The 20,224-nt window shown below is 31.7% G+C and overlaps 2 protein-coding genes across 2 annotated transcripts in view; both read left to right on the forward strand.

Moving 5' to 3' along the window:
- The window catches only part of LOC139526320 (uncharacterized), a 71,767-nt gene extending 51,730 nt beyond the window's left edge, over positions 1-20,037 (forward strand). Inside the window, exons 8-9 of the mRNA XM_071321451.1 lie at positions 15,536-15,580; positions 16,604-20,037. Coding sequence (XP_071177552.1) covers positions 15,536-15,580; positions 16,604-20,037 — 3,479 coding nt within the window. The remainder of the gene's footprint in view (positions 1-15,535; positions 15,581-16,603) is intronic.
- LOC139527426 (VWFA and cache domain-containing protein 1-like) overlaps positions 1-20,224 on the forward strand; it is a gene marked incomplete in the record, with an annotated part of 392,016 nt that overhangs the window by 128,531 nt on the left and 243,261 nt on the right.

The following is a 20,224-nucleotide window of genomic DNA, read 5'->3' on the forward strand; positions in this document are numbered from 1 at the left end:
ATTCAGTGACTCAAGTGCACCAGGTAAGTGTATTATCACTTTGAAAAGACCAACAAGAGGCATTAGTAGTTTGTGGGGAGAAAATAAAAAAAAAATAAAAAAAACAATTTAAGCACTCGCACATTTGACCATGAGGTATACTGCAAATAACAAGTATTATTTAATAAAGGATATTTAGTATGACTTATCTGCAGAAAGCACCAAGAGTCGGTGCTTAAAGGGAAGTCCCTACTTGTACGTAATGCAGATGAGTCAAACTCCTAAATTATTTTAAAAATATTTTAAAAACATATATTTAGGATTATAGATTCTGGGTCCACCCAGCAAGGATCATCGAGGAACGGTGCCAGAAAATTTGAAATTCTTCTTATGATCTGTGCAGGCTTAACAGGGTATCCAAATTCATATTAAAGAGTTATATTGAAATAAGTTATTGTAGATTATGTTTTCCTTCAATTATTAGTATATATCTTCTATATATTTATAAAATACAAATAGTACATTGGGATCCTCATTATTCATTATACAAATTAATTTGTTATTAATATTTAAATTTTGAAAGTTTGGACATGATTTTAATATATTTTGCATCAATTCCTCTCTTTTTAATAAATGCGTGTCACATTTAGATAAAAAATGAACTTCATCTTCAACCTCACCTGAGGTGCACCTGAGACAAATTCGGTTTTGTCGAAGAGTACCCTGGTATCTACCAGATTCAATTTGCAATTTGTGAGCAGATATTCTTAATCTAGTAATACATTTCCTTTGCTCAAAATGTCGCATTATTGACAAATAATTTTCAAAACCGACGTTGCACTTGAATGTTACATAAGTTCGTAGTTTACCATGTTTATGTATATCTAGCTGTTTTTTTCCACAATGCAGTATAGTATCCCTTAACAATCTGACCACAGTGTAGTTTAAATGTTGAATATTTTTCAGGAATATGCTTTTCTATGCCTGACATTTTTTCCCTTAAAATATTAATTGATCCATACCAGGAGTTTTTTTTTATATTTTGCAATAGATGGTTTTGTTCTTTTATACGGAGAAAGACTAAAAACTAACGTAATATCCAGGATTGTATACTAAATCCATGCATCTAAGAGGCATGCTTTTTGTATTAGTTGTTATTACTTTCAACTTATTGTCGGTAACTACGAGTAGTCCAAGATCTGTACTTAAAGTCTTTTGGTTGTTTGGATGTATAAGTACCCTTCCATGTCCACTCTGTTTTTCTTAGATGTATTCAATTTGTATTCATCTGATGAGATAAGTGAACACAACAGGGATCCAGTTTATGCCCAAGGTTAGGGTAGGATTGGCTCCTTTAAACGAGTTTTAACCTCGCCACATTGTGTATGTTCCGGTCCCGAGTCAAGTAGCCTGTAATTCAGTTTGTTGTTATGTAACATATTTGTTTTTCGTTCATTATTTTGGACATAAATTAGTTCGTAAGTTTTCTCGTTTGAATTGTTTTACATAAATATTATGTCATTGCGGGGCCTTTTATAGCTGACTTTATGCGATACGAGCTTTGCTCATTGATGAAGGCAGTTCAGTGACCTATTGATGTAAATTTCATTGTCATTTTGGTCTCTTGTGGAGAGTTGGCGATCAAACCACATCCCCTTATTTTTTTATATATATATATATATAGAAACACATGTGTCATCGTCCTTGGTTTTTTTTTTAATATACATTGCTTCAAAGTTGACCGATACGCTTAGAATTTGGCAGAAAACGTGTGACGTTACGGAATAACGTAATTTGGTAAACATTGATATTGAGGTACAATTTGAATTGATTGATAGATGGTTGCTCAAAGTCCGGTGGCAAATATTTCATGCATTTACAGGACGATACAGTGCAATTTGAATTGATGTGTCTGACAAAAAATTTTGTGCAGCAGTCAAGAAAGATAAAACATTCTGTTAGTTGTGAAAATTAAAAAGAAAATCAACATCCTAATACAAAATACAGGATACTCTGTATGGCAGATTCCATGTAAGAAATGGAAATGTCTGTCAAAAAGAATAAATAGATAAAAATAATAATTACTGTTATTTGAAACATAATCTATGAATGTTTTGATGAATAATGATGTTAGATGAAATTATAAAAATAATTTTTGGATATGATTGTTTCTGTTTAAAGTAGAAATGATTAAAACAAGTTGAAAAAATGCAAAAAATTTGACAGAATTAACTCCCATTTTTTTACACAATGTTAACATGTATGTGTCACAATGCTTTATGTTGACACTTGTATACTGGTATTTAATAGTGTAGTCAGGTTATTCAAACATCCCTGTTCCCAAATCTGTTACTTTTTTTAGTCAAAAACATTTGTGATATATATTTTGTTTCACTTTCAAATATCTTGCTTTATAGCTCAGTGTCTGTCAATAAATCTTATGTCAGGAACATCGCTGTAAAATCTTTCAAAATCATTGTTGGTTCCAATTTATGCCAGTTAAAACTGTAAATCATGCTGTGCATAAGAAAAAAACACATGTTAATTCTTTTATTTAACTTTATTCAAGCAATAGTTTAAACTTATATGTTTCCTACATAAGATCTGTCAAACTTGTTTTCTTATGTCTGAAACATTTGAATGTGCTAACAGTTAAAATTATTTGACCTGAGGTGAAATCTTGTTAGATGTTAGGCTGCAGTATTTTCCAGGAGTTTTAAAAATGACTTTCAACTAGGATTTGATTTCCAATGTCAGTAAAAAAAAAAAAAAATATATATTGTCTGTCAAAATATCTTATGTATGAAAAATCTTATGTCAGAATCAAGTCTGTCAAAATCTTATGTCAGAAACTCAATTTGTCTGTCAAATCTTATGTATTGAAAAAATAGTCTGTCAAATCTTATGTATGAAAAAAATAAAGTCTGTCAAATCTTATGTATGAAAAAATAAAGTCTGTCAAATCTTATGTCAGAAATAATAAAGTCTGTCAAATCTTATGTCAGAAACAATAAAGTCTGTCAAATCTTATGTCAGAAAAAAATAAAGTCTGTCAAATCTTATGTCAGAAACATAACATTTAAGGCTTCGTTTATTTAAAAAGGATGATGCTCATAATTTTTTTTTTGGTCAAATTGTCTTTATCTTTATTAGTAAAGCATGTATTCAAAAACAGAAGTTCATTGCTTATGATTTTTGTCTAACATGCTTATGGGAGTTGTTTCACTTTCTTATATGGAATCTGCCGTATGATGTAAACGTGTGGGTTGTGTGCGTAGTTAGTCGGACAAACCTTGCAAACTGTATGCAAAATTTTACTCAAATACACCAAGTTCAACATTCTGTCGTCCGTGAAAAGTCATTAAAGAAAAAAATGGTCCTGAGAATATACATATTATATGCATGTGCACCCTCAATATAGGTTTAACAAGAATGTGTCCAAAGTACACGGATGCCCTACTCGCACTATCATTTTCCATGTTCAATGGACCGTGAAATTGGGTAAAAAATCTAATTTGTCATTAAAATAAAAAATATCATACCATATAATAGGGAACATGTGTACTAAGTTTCAAGTTGATTGGACTTCAACTTCATCAAAAACTACCTTGACCAAAAACTTTCACCTGAAACTCGCACTTTCATTTTGTATGTTCAGTGGACCGTGAAATTGATGACAAACGTTTAATTTGGCTTTAAAATTAAAAAGATCATATCATAAGGAACATGTGTACTAAGTTTCAAGTTGATTGGACTTCAGCTTCATCAAAAACTACCTTGATCAAAAACTTTAATCTGGAGCGGGACAGACGGACGAATGAACGAACGGACGGACGGACAGACGAACGAACGCACAGACCAGAACACATAATGCCCCTCTACTATCGTAGGTGGGGCATAAAAATAAACCGGCGCAATATATTTCAAAATGTCAAATTTATCAATATGTCGAAAAGAGAAAAAAATGACAAGATGCGAATTTTTAGTGTATGTACTAACACCAGGTACATTGTTTAAAAGTTAAAGCTGAAAAACTGTACATAATCCGACGAAATCATCCGTATATTAACCTATGCTAGTATACCAAGTGCGGGACGAACTGTCAAAAGGACACTGGTAAAACAATATTATCCCAGTATTTAGCCAAGGGTACACAATTTATTTAGCATATATAATGATGTTCTATTTTATAAATTATAATAAATCATTTGATGACAAAATATCTGTTTGTATAAGCATTTCATAGTATTAGTGGGATGGTAATTGGGAGACCTCAAATATATATGTACGTCATTTAGTCTTTGATGGAAAATTGTTTAATTAGCAGTCATATGACATCTCCTTATGTTATAACTAGAAACACCCGTGATATCACGGGTCCGAGACTGAATTAAAGTATATAACTATGCGCAAGCCTTATTTTTGTATTAGTATTGTCCTCTGATAAAGTCATGCCAATTATAAGATACATAGTTTTTCTCTGCTTTCAAGTCTTTCTGTTTGAACCCGTCGAACTGAAACAATAATATTAATTATTTGGAAAACAAAAGGTCCTGGAATGGAGTATTTTTTAATCAACAGCATTGTCCTATATAAGTTATAAATACAGTTGAATTCTTTGCGTCGCTGTTTTACGTCATGCCCACTAACAAATTGAAAACTGTACCCATACGCCTTATTTTTTAGTCCAGATTTTTAGTATTCGTATTGTTATCTTAGAAAATCTTACTGATTAGAATACTACAATAGGTAACAATTTGACAATTTAGTAGTGTCAACCCTGTGGTTATGACCCGTGTATATAGCATATTAATCCCGAATACAACGTTTGGTGGTGCGCCTGTCAGATGCGGAACGTACAGATAAGGTAATAGGTTTAACAGGTGAATATACTATTGGTATCGGTAGCGGACTCGATCCGAAACTTCTTAATTATTGGCAATATTAATTACGTGGAAAACAAAAGGGCCTGGAGTGGTGTAATTTTTAATCTACACGTTTGTACTATATTAGTTATATATAAAGTTGAATTCTGTGATTCGTCGTTTTTACGTGATGACGGCTGACAAATTGGACCTCGTAATTTTAGTATTATAGATGGTTTGATTTTAATCAAGACAAACAAATACGTTCTAGGAGTCTAAGGAGATCGAACTTTGTTAATGTTATAGCTTAAATCTGACTATTGTTGTGAACATGTGATTTTATAATTTGATAGATTTCATACTTTCAATACTAAATATACTTATTATCTTTCATATTCAAGAGACCAACGAATCTTTACTAAAAATATACTGTAACAGATTAGCAGTAAAATATACTCTATGTTGTTGTCCATCCTGCATTAGTCACGTGTTATCCATATGTCTTTGGTTTTGATTGTCGTTAATTGGCCGGTTGCCAGGGCCGTAACTACATTGAGGCAAATGAGGCAAATGCCTCATGCTGGAAATTTAAAAAAAAAAGAAGAAAAAAATGAAAAAAAGATTGTCTTTATATCAAATTGTTTTCACGGAAAGTGTCTTAAAGAAGCAAGTTCTCTTCACTCCCTGATGTCGCCCCTGCAATTTTTTGGGAACTATGTTTCTATTTTACTCTTGGTTTTCGGAGTTGATGGTCTATTGTTTGTACTTTTGTGTCTCGGGTTTGTCTTTTGTTCTTTTATTGTCCTACTTTATGACTATAGTCTGAGTGTTGTTTTTCATTTGTAAACGTGTGCAATGTTGCATGTCCACAAATGTCCTGATATTGTGCAGGAAAATATTTTAAGAATATGCTCTCGTTTTTTATATAGATTAGACCGTTGGTTTTCCCGTTTGAATGGTTTTACACTAGTAATTTTGGGGCCCCTTATAGCTTTTTGTTCGGAGTGAGCCAAGGCTCTTATAATGGTTTACTTTTATAAATTGTTATTTGGATGGAGAGTTGTCTCATTAGCACTCACACCACATCTTCCTATATCTATCTACGATGCTATACTGGACACAGAAAAAATTGTCGTTTCTGCATGGATAATTGAACTTGATATCAAAGAATACAAATATTGTTTTGTCTTTTTTTTCCGTTGATTAAGATATTCAATTTTCTATATTAATAATACATATCTATCACTTTTGTGCATGTCTCACCTAGTTTCGAGTGAGTTATTTTGTAGTCCTGTGTTGTCATTTTGATGTTATATTTCACATGGCCATAAAAGTGCGAGGTTTGGCATGCCACAAAACCAGGTTCAACCCACCATTTTTTCCTTTAAAAATGCCCTGTACCAAGTCAGGAATATGGTCATTGTTATATTATAGTTCGTTTCTGTGTGTATTACATTATAACGTTGTGTCGTTTGTTTTCTCTTATTTTTGAGTGTAAATTCACATTGCGATAAGACGTGTCACGGTACTTGTCTATCCCATATTCATGTATTTGGTTTTGATGTTATATATATATGTTATATTTGTTATTCTCGTGGGATTTTGTCTATATGTGTTACATTTTAGTGTTATGTCGTTGTTCTCTTCTTATATTTAATGCGTTTCCCTCGGTTTTAGTTTGTTATCCCGATTTTGTTTTTCGTCCATGGATTTATGAGTTTTGAACAGCGGTATACTACTGTTGCCTTTATTTAAACGACTCAGAGAAAATACCGGCAATTTTTCTTAGTATGGATTGTAAAATTGGGTATTTTCTTTGAGTCGTTTAACTCACTCGAAACTAGCTATATATAGGTAAGACATGCACAGAAGCGATAGATATGTTTTATAAATATAGAAAATTTACTATTTTAATCAACAACAAAATAATTGAAAAACATATCAGTATCATATACCAATTAAGCTCCTGTGGATAAAACTACATAGCTAACATGGTTTAAATTAAAGATAGACCGCCAATTTCCCGGTATCAAATCATTTGAAAAAAAAACATGTATTGCCATATGACCTTTTACATTGAAGGGTTCAACTTGCATTAGGTCGTGTTTAGACAGAAAATAAAGGAATATGGAGTAAAGGTGAACGGGACCTTATCGCACACAAAGTCAATGCATAGAAAAAATACAAATAATCAATGGTCAAAGTTTTTATTCCTGTTCTTCATCTTGATAGTTGCTGGAGGGTTTTAGACTTCAATAATCATTAATACCGTAAAAGAAGGTCAAGATGGTCCCTAGTGTACTATAGTACTTAAAGTATAATACTGCACTGTCACTATATTTAAATCTAGTCATAAAAAAAATCACCAAAGTCAGCACATTACAAGACAAGAGCAGACAGACAGACCCGGTATTAATGATTATGAGAAATACGATTTTTACTTTATCCTACATATCGGTCTTTTAATGTTGCCCCTAAAACCTAAAAGTCTTAAATTACAATAAATCTATGTTTTTGCTTTGACACCAGAATATTGTCGAAAAAATAGCTAAAGATTATTTTCGTTTCAATGTAAGAAAGAGTCCGTGGGACGCTCAGAATGCATGATTTTGCGTTATTTTTCTCAGAGCTTCTGGGGGCCTTGAGCGGCCCCAGACCCCTCGCTAAATTTGTTTTGCTCACTATTACAAGAGGCTAGTAACGGCCCTGGTTGCTGTGTATATCCCACATTTCTATTTATGTAAATAAAGAAATAGCAACCCTTTTGATTTACATAAACACTTGTATACTTGTATGACAACTCCTTATAAGAGATTGTGAATACTCTCTGACGCCTATGTGACCAAAATGCCCCCCACAAAAAGGCAACTTTGCTAATCGTCTGTGACTCGTTTTGCCTCCCCACTTTGTGAAAAGGTGCGTTTTTAACCAGCTGTGCCAGGCCTGTTCATTATGTCTAACTCAAAACACCAAAAACACACACATCCCCGAAGACCATAGTACAAATTAATATGAATCTAAATTCAAAATGATTTTAAGATGTCGTTGGATTTTTGTCACCCACGCGACGCGTCGATGGGAACATAGAAATACAGGGTGTCCTTCCTTCCGTCCAGTCTTGTTATATCAGCAGGCGCGGATCCAGCCATTTAAAAAAGGGGGGTCCCAACTATATTGCTCCCATTCAAATGCATTGATCGGCAAAAAAAGTTGGGTTCCAACCCCCGGAACCCCCCTCCCCCCCCCCTCTTTGGATCCGCCACTGATCAGTGCCGACACACTTCTGATGACAAAAAGAGACTCAAAGACAAACACCAGTTTTAAAACAAGTATACTACATGTACATGAGGATGACAGTAAACCGGGTGTATTTTACCTTTATTTATGACTTGCTATTTTTTTTTTCGGGATTTCCAGTCCCGTTATTGATTTATTGATGTACTGTGGACGAGCGGGCGGGCTGCACCAATCGTTTCCGTTCGATAATCTACGAACCTTTCATCCAAAGGTTTTCAAATTTTAATATGTTGTTACTTATGACAAAATGGAGGTAGATTTCGATATTGGCGATTAACATTTACATCATTCAGCAACAACATTATATAAGTTTGAAATAATTAAATGTTAATCTTGATAAGAAAATGTTTTAAAAATTTGGAGCCTTCGATTGGAACAAATACATGTACTGCATGGGAATATTTCTTGAGATCATTATATCTTTAAATAGGATAAAGTCAAGATTGGAAAACAAAAAGGACAAAGATTTTCTATATCTATTCTGAATTGAATAAATATTTTCATATATAACTGTATAATCAGATTAATATAATAGAAGGAAGTTTATGGAAATTGTTGTATTTTTTTTTCCATTAATGTTGGTCATTTTTATTCTTGTTGAAACACGAAATACAGAGATTATATTCAATTCAAAGGTTAAATTATTTGCTTTGCATTGAATTTATTAAATCTGCTATATATGAGAAGCGAGGAAACGAGAATGCTTGTTTTTATATACAAAAGATAATTGTTTTAAAATACTTTTACTGTATATAATTTCAACATATTTCTATATAATAAGCTTGTAAACGTGTACATTCTACTTTTAAATATGAAATGGTGTTATCCTCAACAGCATTCAGATACAATGCTACTGTTCTAATTTCTTCTTTAATTTTTTAGCATGTAAACTTTTAAATTATTTGCCTTTTTCAAAGTATTAACACATTTTCATGAATACAAACTGCATGTTTAATTATAAAAATAATCCCGATGTCTTTATCTGCCATATTCTTGGCTTGCGTATAATTGGCATGATTTGTACATGTTTATATTATTAATCTCTTTAGAACGTCTGGATTTTATTATACCCAATTAGCGTTATTAGATCAATTTTGGTAATTAACACATACGGTTTTCCTTATAAGGAACCCTGTAGTGCTAAAAGATGAACCATTTCACAGTCGGGAAAATCCATTCATTTACATACAAGTGACATATTTACCACCTATTGAGGGATACTTGATTAATGCTCTTTCTTTTTTTATTGTATTATTAGGCATTTTCAATTGTTATCATAATCATTCTGATAAAATACATGTACATGTATGTGCATACTCGTGTATTTTCAAATTAAACGATCATGCAAAACATTGAAAACACACGCCTTGGCTTAAGTTATATTGAAGAAATAAAATATTCAATTATTCTCTTGATTAAAATGAGAAAAGATCACAAATAAGCAGAACCTAAACTAACTTTTCCACACCAATATTGGTACTTTACCTTGGGTTGAGAAATCGTACCGCTTTTATCGATTTGATCATTATTTATTCTGGTTTAGAGTTTATTCTAATAATTATAATGTCATTGAATTACGTCGTCTTTCTATCATAGTTGAAGTACTAAAGTAATAAAGTAATGCTGCTTATAATTTAGTACAGTGTTATTATATTAGTGCATTTCTCCCTACACCTGAGATTCGTGTAGCATTTGCAGCTGGACGTTTACACAAATCAATCCATCAACCCATTCATTATGTGTCTTTAAGCTATAAAAAAAAGTATCAATTTACTATTACAATTCGTCGTATGAGTTAAAGTTTCCGTTCCGAAACAACAAGCATATCGAATTGTAAACCCTGATGTAAGGAAAGGACGCAACGTTAGATATTGCTACTACCACGTAAAATAGCGTTAAGTAAATATTTGACCGGAATTTCTTTTATAGAAATGCTGAAATAAATATTTCAAATTATACATGAAAATAAAGATTAATTCTTAAATTTTCTCATTATGATAGAGAAAGAATAAAAATATAATATTCATAGGCTTAGGAAGACACAGATTATCCGAAAAACGTTTACTTAAGCGTTGTCCCATGTAACAAACTCGAAACAAAAAAATCGAACAATTCGCGAAATGTTCACGAAACTCTTCGAAATTTTGCATGAACATTCTATGACGTGATATATTTCAGTATTAGTTAACATGGCTGTCTCCATTTAAAATTTGCATACATATTTTCAAAAGAATATGATGTACGGAAATGTCCCATCGAAAATTTAATTTGTTACTTGAAACATTTCAGTTCAAAAATAAAATTTTGACAGATAATTCATTAAATTGTAAGCACGATCGTTTCATACTAAGTGTAAGCTCCCAAAATTCGAATTGAAAAATAAATTGATCTACATATTCAATTCAAAACAATAGATTTGCAATGTCTTGCGGAAATGTCCGAGTTAAATTTGTATGCCTTCACAAAACTTTTACGGCCAAAAAACAGAGATTTGATTTCATGAAGATTATTTTACAGCTATGATAACTATACCAATAAAAAGTACTTTTAAAGTTGAAGTTGGTACACCAAATAGCATTAAGATTACAGGGTTATCTATAAAAAATACGGATTAATGAAAATGTCTTGCAAGTTTGTCCTGTATCATAATTTGACGTCGCCACAAGCGTAATATGCTAGGGACGGCACGAACTGCATTCGCGTGTTCCTTCCTCCACTAAATATAAATGTCCTGCTTTCAACAAAACGAAATGATGCACACATTACAAAAATACACATCTATAAGACGATCAAAAAGTAAGAAAACTTCAGCATCATAAGTATAAGCTATTGTATGTCACTGCTTGAATAAAATCATACTCGGGTTGAATATATAATGCAGCAATATTCCTCCAAAAACACATAATTACTAGCAGTAAAATTGAATATCCTTGTTAAATATATATATATATAATCATATTGGATTGGATTCTCACGGCATTTGTACTTGTGTGTTATACTTTGCATTTACCCAAAAAGGAAAGCAGGAAGAATTAGATAAAGCGAGTTTCCAATTTAACGTCATTTTTCTGTTACACTAAATGGTAGCAATATCTGACGTTGCGTCAAGATAAATACATTTTAAAGCATTTGTGTTTTTATACCAGCAAGATCTTAAAAAATCCTCACTCAAGTTTTAAATAGTTTCCTTGGTTCTGGATAAAAGCTTTGAAGATTTTCTTAACCATCCAAATAGAAAAAAATATCATCGGTCCGACATTTAAAAAGCACCCTGCCATTTTTAATATCATAACTTCTAAAAGTTCTGGTTTGGATTCGGGAAGAACAATATCTACTTAATCAATTCAAATATTTTCACGGTCTCTGAAACCATCAATACGTAAAATTTCTTATAATATATAAGACACTTTCTAATTTTTTGGGAGTTGATAAAATACATTTCTTTACCTATATGAACGATATCAACAAACGTTTGCAAATATTACACAAACATTTGACAGCATTTACATTGGTTGTAAATGTTTTATAAACCATGGTCTCTCAAAACTTTGCATACGTCTGTAAAGATATGTTGCAAATATCAATATTTATCAAAATAACTATAATACTGGAAAGTATTAGTAAATAAAATACATTTCTTTACATACGTGAACGATATCGACAAACGTTTGCAAATATTACACAAACATTTGACAGCATTTACATTGGTTGTAAATGTTTTATAAACCGCGGTCTCTCAAAACTTTAAATTCGTCTGTAAAGATATGATGCAAATATCAATATTTAACAACATAACTTTAATACTGGAAAGTATTAGTAAATAAAATACATTTCTTTACATAGATGAACGATATCGACAAACGTTTGCAAATATTACACAAACATTTGACAGCATTAACATTGGTTGTAAATGTTTTATAAACCGCGGTCTCTCAAAACTTTGCGTACGTCTGTAAAGATATGTTGCAAATATCAATATTTATCAAAATAACTATAATACTGGAAAGTATTAGTAAATAAAATACATTTCTTTACATACGTGAACGATATCGACAAACGTTTGCAAATATTACACAAACATTTGACAGCATTTACATTGGTTGTAAATGTTTTATAAACCGCGGTCTCTCAAAACTTTGCGTACGTCTGTAAAGATATGTTGCAAATATCAATATTTATCAAAATAACTATAATACTGGAATGTCTTATTTGGTTCAATCCGTTTATCAAGGTTAACAGAACGAGTATTTTTTACAGATCTTGGTACACGAAAGGCATAAGGTTCATTAATGATATTGTAGATGATAAAGGCGAATTTTTGTCTCATGACGCTATTAACAAAAAATATAATTTGAATGTTACTTTTGTAGACATTCTTTCTATTAAACTTGCTATACCACGTGACTGGCAAGATTTGTTATTACAACAACACATGTCACCTAAGAGCAACTCTTTTGGATTCGTTTTTGAGCATGAGAATAAAAAAATGCCTATTAGCAAATTATATACTAAAGATGTATATTCACTTTTTATCGATCGGGTAAGTGTTTCTCCTATTTCACAACAAAGGTGGGAAGAAAGTTTTAATATAGAAATTAGTGACGAAAAGTGGAACAATATTTATTCACTAGCTTTTAAATGTACTATTGAAAGCAAACTACAAGCTTTTCAATATAAAGTGTTACACAGAATAGTCTCACATAATTATCTCCTTGAAAAATATAAACTTTCTTTAACTAATGAGTGTGCCAGTTGTAAAGAAATAGAAACTATAGAGCATAAATTTTTTGAATGTATAGAAATAAAACGATTTTGGAGAGAATTTTCTAATTGGTGGCATTTAGTTTTTGGAGTAAAATTATTTTTTTTTAAATAAAGACAGTGTCATTTTTGGTATATTGAATTCTGATAACTTAGTGTTAAACTATTGTATTTTACAGGCAAAATATTACATTCATTATGTAAAGTACACACAATTAGACAGATTGTTTATATCTGTGCAAGCTTTTCTCAAATTTTTGAAAAGACGTCTGGAGATATTAGAATATTTATATCTTTCTAAAGACAAGCACGAGTCATTTGTCGACAGATGGGGGGAATTTATGGAAGTTATTAATTAAATTTTATTCTCGATATGATCATGTATATTTAATGTATTCCAAAGTATCTTATACCGATTATTCACATCATTTACTTGTATTTGTTTTTACTATGTCTTATTCGTAAAATATCAATAGTATGACTATGCCATATGTCAATCACTTATATGTTGTAAAAATGTATGTATGTATGCACTGTAGCTTGAACACCAAAAAGATCAATAAAAAATAAAAAAAAATACTGGAAAGTATTAGTCAATAAAATACATTTCTTTACATACGTGAACGATATCGACAAACGTTTGCAAATATTACACAAACATTTGACAGCATTTACATTGGTTGTAAATGTTTTATAAACCGCGGTCTCTCAAAACTTTGCATACGTCTGTAAAGATGTGTTGCAAATAACAATATTTATCCAAATAACTATAATACTGGAAAGTATTAGTATTTAATAAAATACATTTCTTTACATACATGAACGATATCGACAAACGTTTGCAAATATAACACAAACATTTGTCAGCATTTACATTGGTCGTAAATGTTTTATAAACCGCGGTCTCTCAAAACTACCCACACCTCTGTAAATCAGTTATGCAAATTTTAAACTTTGCATATATCTCCTATCTTGGAAAGTGCATGCAAATCTATGGCATTTCTTTACATATCTTTGAAGAATGACTAAAGCTATGGAAATAAAATAATTATCTTTAGCATATCTTTGACGACCTCCTAAATAATGTCAAAGGAATAATTCATTTACATACACATTAGCAGGTCTGCAAATTTATCTTGCAGAAAAGTAGTTACATTTGTCAAACATTTACATGACTGTCCAAATTGTTGTAAATCTGCCTTTTCGTGTAGTGAAAAGTAAATAAACAGATTTAAACAAAGTTAAAGTAAGATACCACTGTTAAATATTAAACAACTTATAGAAAATCATCACTTTTGAATACTGGTATCTATGATGAGTTTATTGAAAACTGCTGCGTCATATCCTACACAGGTAAACGAAAATAATTTTGTCATTACGTACACTTGATCGTCTGTGTGTATAAATCTTTCGTTTAGGAATACCAAGAAATTTCTTTTATATTAATAAAACTATTCTAACACTTGGTAAATATGGGGTGAATATCAACAATAAAACTATACAATAAGAGCTACATAAAACTTCCTGTATAGGTACAAGAACAGTATTTAAGGATAAATGAAATAATTTTGATGTTAATAGTACGAAGAAGTGAAAATTAGTAGGAATTCCAAATACTCAAAGCTGGTGTATAGACAAGCTCCATATTAACATAAATTAACAAAAAGCATTACAAATAGTATCAACAGGTCAAATTAACAAGGAAGTACGGTTTGAGAGTACTCGCAGTTACTGACAGCTAGTTAAAAGCCAAAACAATTAATAATAAAATATCATGCATCAGAGACTAAAATCAACTAAAACACATCCCAGGGATTTAGTATTTTAGCGTCATGAACAGCCAAAGAAGACATGACTTGTGCAATGCCAAAAATAAATGTATCGGCAGGTAGTAGGATAGTTAGGAGTGACATCTTTATAGATAAAAATGAACGTGTGTGAATTTTAACCGTTAGGGGACTATGTATTGCCATAATATTTCTTGACATGTGCAGTTATCTTAGACATTACTTGGGCCTGTCAACAAATTATTCAGTATTGATTGATTTATCAGGCGATACATTTCAGTGCTCTCTTTTAAGTATATATTAGGCCATGCATTTTTGGTGTAAGGAAAAACTTATTCATAATTTTTAATACATGTAATAAGAAAAAAGAATATGTGGTAAGATTGCCAATGAGAAAACTATCCACCAGAGACCAAATGACGTAAAAGTTAGCAAATATAGGTCACCATACATCCTTCAACAATGAGCAAAATTCAAACTTCAAAGTAAGCTATTTAAAAAGGCACTGAAATGACAAATGTGAAACAATTTTAACAAGACAACTAACAGCCTGATCTATGTATGTACAGCCAAAAATGACAATCACTGAATTACAGGCTCCTGACTTGGGGCATGAACATACATAATGTGGCAAGGTTAAACATGTGTACCGGTGTGAAACCCTCCCCTAACTTAGGACAGTGATGTAACAGTACAACAAAAGTACAAACTATTAAAATCAGTTAAAAGGGCTTATCTTCTTATTTCTATTAACTCATCAGATCTATACAAAACACAAAAGACAATATAATTAAAGTTCAAATCTGAGAGTACCATATTCATAATTTGTTGTTTTTATATTTTTAGATATTCTGATGGATCACGATGACGTTATTCCTAAACATATACTTGGTAAGTCTATTGATGTAGAACATTAATCCTATAATAAGGCATCTTTAGTACATGTAACTGGAAAATACATATGTTTTGATTGATAAGGGCTCGTATCAAGAATAAAATCGCTCTATACTTTTCACTTTGTCTGTCCTTCTATAAACTTTTTTAAATGCAATTATTCCAAAAGTATTGCTCAAAGATAGATACAAACTAATTTTCTTATTGAATTGTTGTACATTATATGTAGACCGTTTTATATTATAAATACAAAATTCTGAGGAACGTCTTTCAAGCTACCATTTAATTGATAAGTGTATTGTGCTATTCTAAATTGGTTCTAAGAGTCAAAATTATCTGTTGGCTGCCATTTTCAGTTTTTTAATTTGCTTCTTAAGTATGACTTGGAATTCTGCATTAATTTCTGGTGAAAGAATTTATTTGTTGGCCTCAATTTTCAAGAATACTACCAGAATACTACCAAAATATGTTAACCTTCAAAGTTCTTGGAATTAAAAACAGGGCCTCAGTGGATAAGTGGTATAAGTAGTTCAAGCACTGTATTACTCGCCTTTTAACACTGAGGTTGTAAGTTTGAACCTTGCACATGGCAGATGTGCTTTACTCTAATTTAACATGTCTAAATTGACTAGGATTGTCAGTTTTCCTGTCGAAGGTCAAATTTTTCTCTCTGAGCACTCCAGTTTCCTCCACTTATAAAACCTCACCACCAGGAAATATCCAAAAGTGCTGTAAGAGGAGTTAAACTACTAATCAATTATCAAATAATTTTAAAAAAGACAATTATAATATAAAAAGGTAGACTATGATGTCATGAATTGATATTTGATCTTATCATCTTAATTAAGTTTTAAAAATATTTTATAAGAACACTGATAAAACAAAATATGGTGCTTCAAAACACACAAAATACATGAACATGATGAAACTGGATGTCACATACTTTATTTTTGTGTTATTACAACTTGAAATTTGAACTTTAAATATATAGTTAATTTATTGAATTTCATTTTTTTGCAGAGCAGTTGGAAAAACGCTTGGAACAGTGGAAAAAGGATGATCAACAGTTTGTAAGCACTGAAGCAGAGAAACATGTAATGCAAAAAGTTTTGACACAAAGTTCAGTTACCCTGGTTGGAAATTCTGGCACTGGAAAAAGTTTTCTTTCTAAACACATTGGCCTCATAATGAAGAAAAATGGTTATACTGTAATTCCATGTAGTAAACCTAAGGATATTGGAAGATGGTTTAAACATGGGAGGAAAACATTGTTTGTCTTTGATGATGTCTGTGGCAGATATACTCTTAATCAACAAATTTACACTGACTGGAAACAAAGACTTGATTACATAATATCTCTTCTCGAAGACAAATGTTGTAAAATTATCTCTACATGTAGATTGGAGGTTTACAAAGATGAACTATTTAGCAATCTCTCTATTTTTAAAATGTGTAACATTGATTTAAGTTCAAAAGAATTCAAACTTAGTGCTGCTGAAAAATATGCTTTAGCTGAAGTGTACTTTAAGGAAAATACTGATGAAGTAAAGGAATTGTCAGAAAAATATGACTTTTTCCCACTGTTATGTAGCTTATATCATAAACAGAACCTCCAGAAGAATGTAAGCGTTACCTCTTTTTTTAGCAATCCTTTTGAAGTTTTCAAAGATCAACTTGTACAAATGTATGGAGAAAGTGATGCTGGTAAGATTCAGTATTGTAGCTTAGTCCTTTGTGTAATGTTTAACAACACATTAACAGAGGAAAACTTGTCACCAAAAGATAAGAAGATAGGATCAATGATAGAAGATTTACTAGAAGAATGTGAACTGAATAAAGGAACATCTATCAAACGTTTAAAGAAATCCCTTGAAACACTTGAAGGGACCTATGTGGTCAAGGAGGATAACACATACAAAATAATCCACGATAAGTTGTTTGATTTCCTTGCCAAGTACTTCGGGGAGAAGATGTTACAGATTTTTATTGATCATGCTAATACTGGTTTTATTAAAGAGAGATTTCTTTGGAAGATAACAGATAACATGGGCACAGAAATAGAGTTTGTAATAAGAATACCTGATAAATATATATATAGTTATATAGACAGGTTACTGAAAGACTGGGAGAACGGTTATGTAGACCGTGTATTTGTCAACAGAAACATGAATTCAACTATATTTACTGAAAACTTACTAACTCATTTAAACCAACTTGATTTATCAAAGCAACAAGAACTTGTTTCTACTAAAGATATTTACCAAAAAGATATAGCACTTGCTGGAAGTTGTTATATTGGTACTATTGAACTTGTCAAATGGTTGATAAGTAGGAATAGTGATGTTAATTGTTGTAGAGAGGATGGTTGGTTTCCTTTATTATTGGCAAGTGAGAAAGGACATGTTGATGTTGTTAAAGAACTGTTACAATATTCAGCTGATGTCAATAAATGTGACAATGATGATACATCACCTCTGTATATAGCAAGTCAGAATGGACATGTTGAGGTTGTTAAAGAACTGTTACAATATTCAGCTGATGTCAATAAATGTGACAATGATGATAAATCACCTCTGAATTTAGCAAGTCAGAATGGACATGTTGAGGTTGTTAAAGAACTGTTACAATATTCAGCTGATGTCAATAAATGTGACAATGGTGATACATCACCTCTGAATTTAGCAAGTCAGAATGGACATGTTGAGGTTGTTAAAGAACTGTTACTACATTCAGCTGATGTCAATAAGTGTAACAATACTGGTATATCACCTCTGCATAAAGCAAGTTATAATGGACATGTTGAGGTTGTTAAAGAACTGTTACTACATTCAGCTGATGTCAATAAGTGTAACAATAATGGTGTATCACCTTTGTCTAACGCAAGTCAGAAAGGACATGTTGAGGTTGTTAAAGAACTGTTACTACATTCAGCTGATGTCAATAAGTGTAGCAATAATGGTGTATCACCTCTGAATATAGCAAGTTATAATGGACATGTTGAGGTTGTTAAAGAACTGTTACTACATTCAGCTGATGTCAATAAGTGTAACAATAATGGTGTATCACCTTTGTCTAACGCAAGTCAGAAAGGACATGTTGAGGTTGTTAAAGAACTGTTACTACATTCAGCTGATGTCAATAAGTGTAGCAATAATGGTGTATCACCTCTGAATATAGCAAGTTATAATGGACATGTTGAGGTTGTTAAAGAACTGTTACTACATTCAGCTGATGTCAATAAGTGTAACAATAATGGTGTATCACCTTTGTCTAAAGCAAGTCAGAAAGGACATGTTGAGGTTGTTAAAAAACTGTTACTACATTCAGCTGATGTCAATAAGTGTAGCAATAATGGTGTATCACCTCTGAATATAGCAAGTTATAATGGACATGTTGAGGTTGTTAAAGAACTGTTACAATATTCAGCTGATGTCAATAAGTGTAGCAATAATGGTGTATCACCTTTGTCTAAAGCAAGTCAGAAAGGACATGTTGAGCTTGTTAAAGAACTGTTACTACATTCAGCTGATGTCAATAAATGTAACAATAATGGTGTATCATCTCTGTTTATGTCAAGTCAGAATGGACATGTTGAGGTTGTTAAAGAACTGTTACAATATTCAGCTGATGTCAATAAATGTGACAATAATGATGCATCACCTCTGTATATAGCAAGTCAGAATGGACATGTTGAGGTTGTTAAAGAACTGTTACAATATTCAGCTGATGTCAATAAATGTGACAATGATGATACATCACCTCTGAATATAGCAAGTCAGATTGGACATGTTGAGGTTGTTAAAGAACTGTTACAACATTCAGCTGATGTCAATAAGTGTAGCAATAATTGTTGGTCACCTCTGAATAGAGCAAGTTATAATGGACATGTTGAGGTTGTTAAAGAACTGTTACTACATTCAGCTGATGTCAATAAATGTAACAATAATGGTGTATCACCTCTGTGTGTATCAAGTTATAATGGACATGTTAATGTTGTTAAAGAACTGTTACAACATTCAGCTGATGTCAATAAGTGTATGAATGATGGCACCCCACCATTACAGATTGCTTGTAACAACAACAAGATAGAGGTTGTACGTGTTCTTCTTAAGTGTGAGGATGTTAATATTGATCTCTGTGATGATAATGGATGTTCCTCACTTTATTGGGCAAGTCAGAAAGGACATGTTGATGTTGTTAAAGAACTGTTACAACATTCAGCTGATGTCAATAAGTGTAACAAAAATGATGCATCACCTCTGTATATAGCAAGTCATAATAGACATGTTGATGTTGTTAAAGTACTGTTACAACATTCAGCTGATGTCAATAAGTGTGATATTAAAGGTAAAAATCCTCTGAATGTAGCAACAGGAGCAAGGACATATAGAAATAGAATCTTTGTTGAAAGAAAAAGGAGCAAATCAACATTGATGTCAAACTTGTTTTTCTGAACAATTGGTAAGATTTTACTGAAAATACTGTTAAATCAGATAATTAAGGTAACTAACTCTTGGCTTGTTTTTCAATTAACATGATTAAAAAAAATATGGCAAATTATTGGGAAGTGAAAGCATTTAAAGATATACCAGCAGTATGCAAGATAGGTGTACACCCTCTAAAAACCGAGATGGATGGGTA

This window comes from Mytilus edulis, chromosome 6, assembly GCF_963676685.1.
Source record: "Mytilus edulis chromosome 6, xbMytEdul2.2, whole genome shotgun sequence".
NCBI lineage: Eukaryota > Metazoa > Mollusca > Bivalvia > Mytilida > Mytilidae > Mytilus > Mytilus edulis.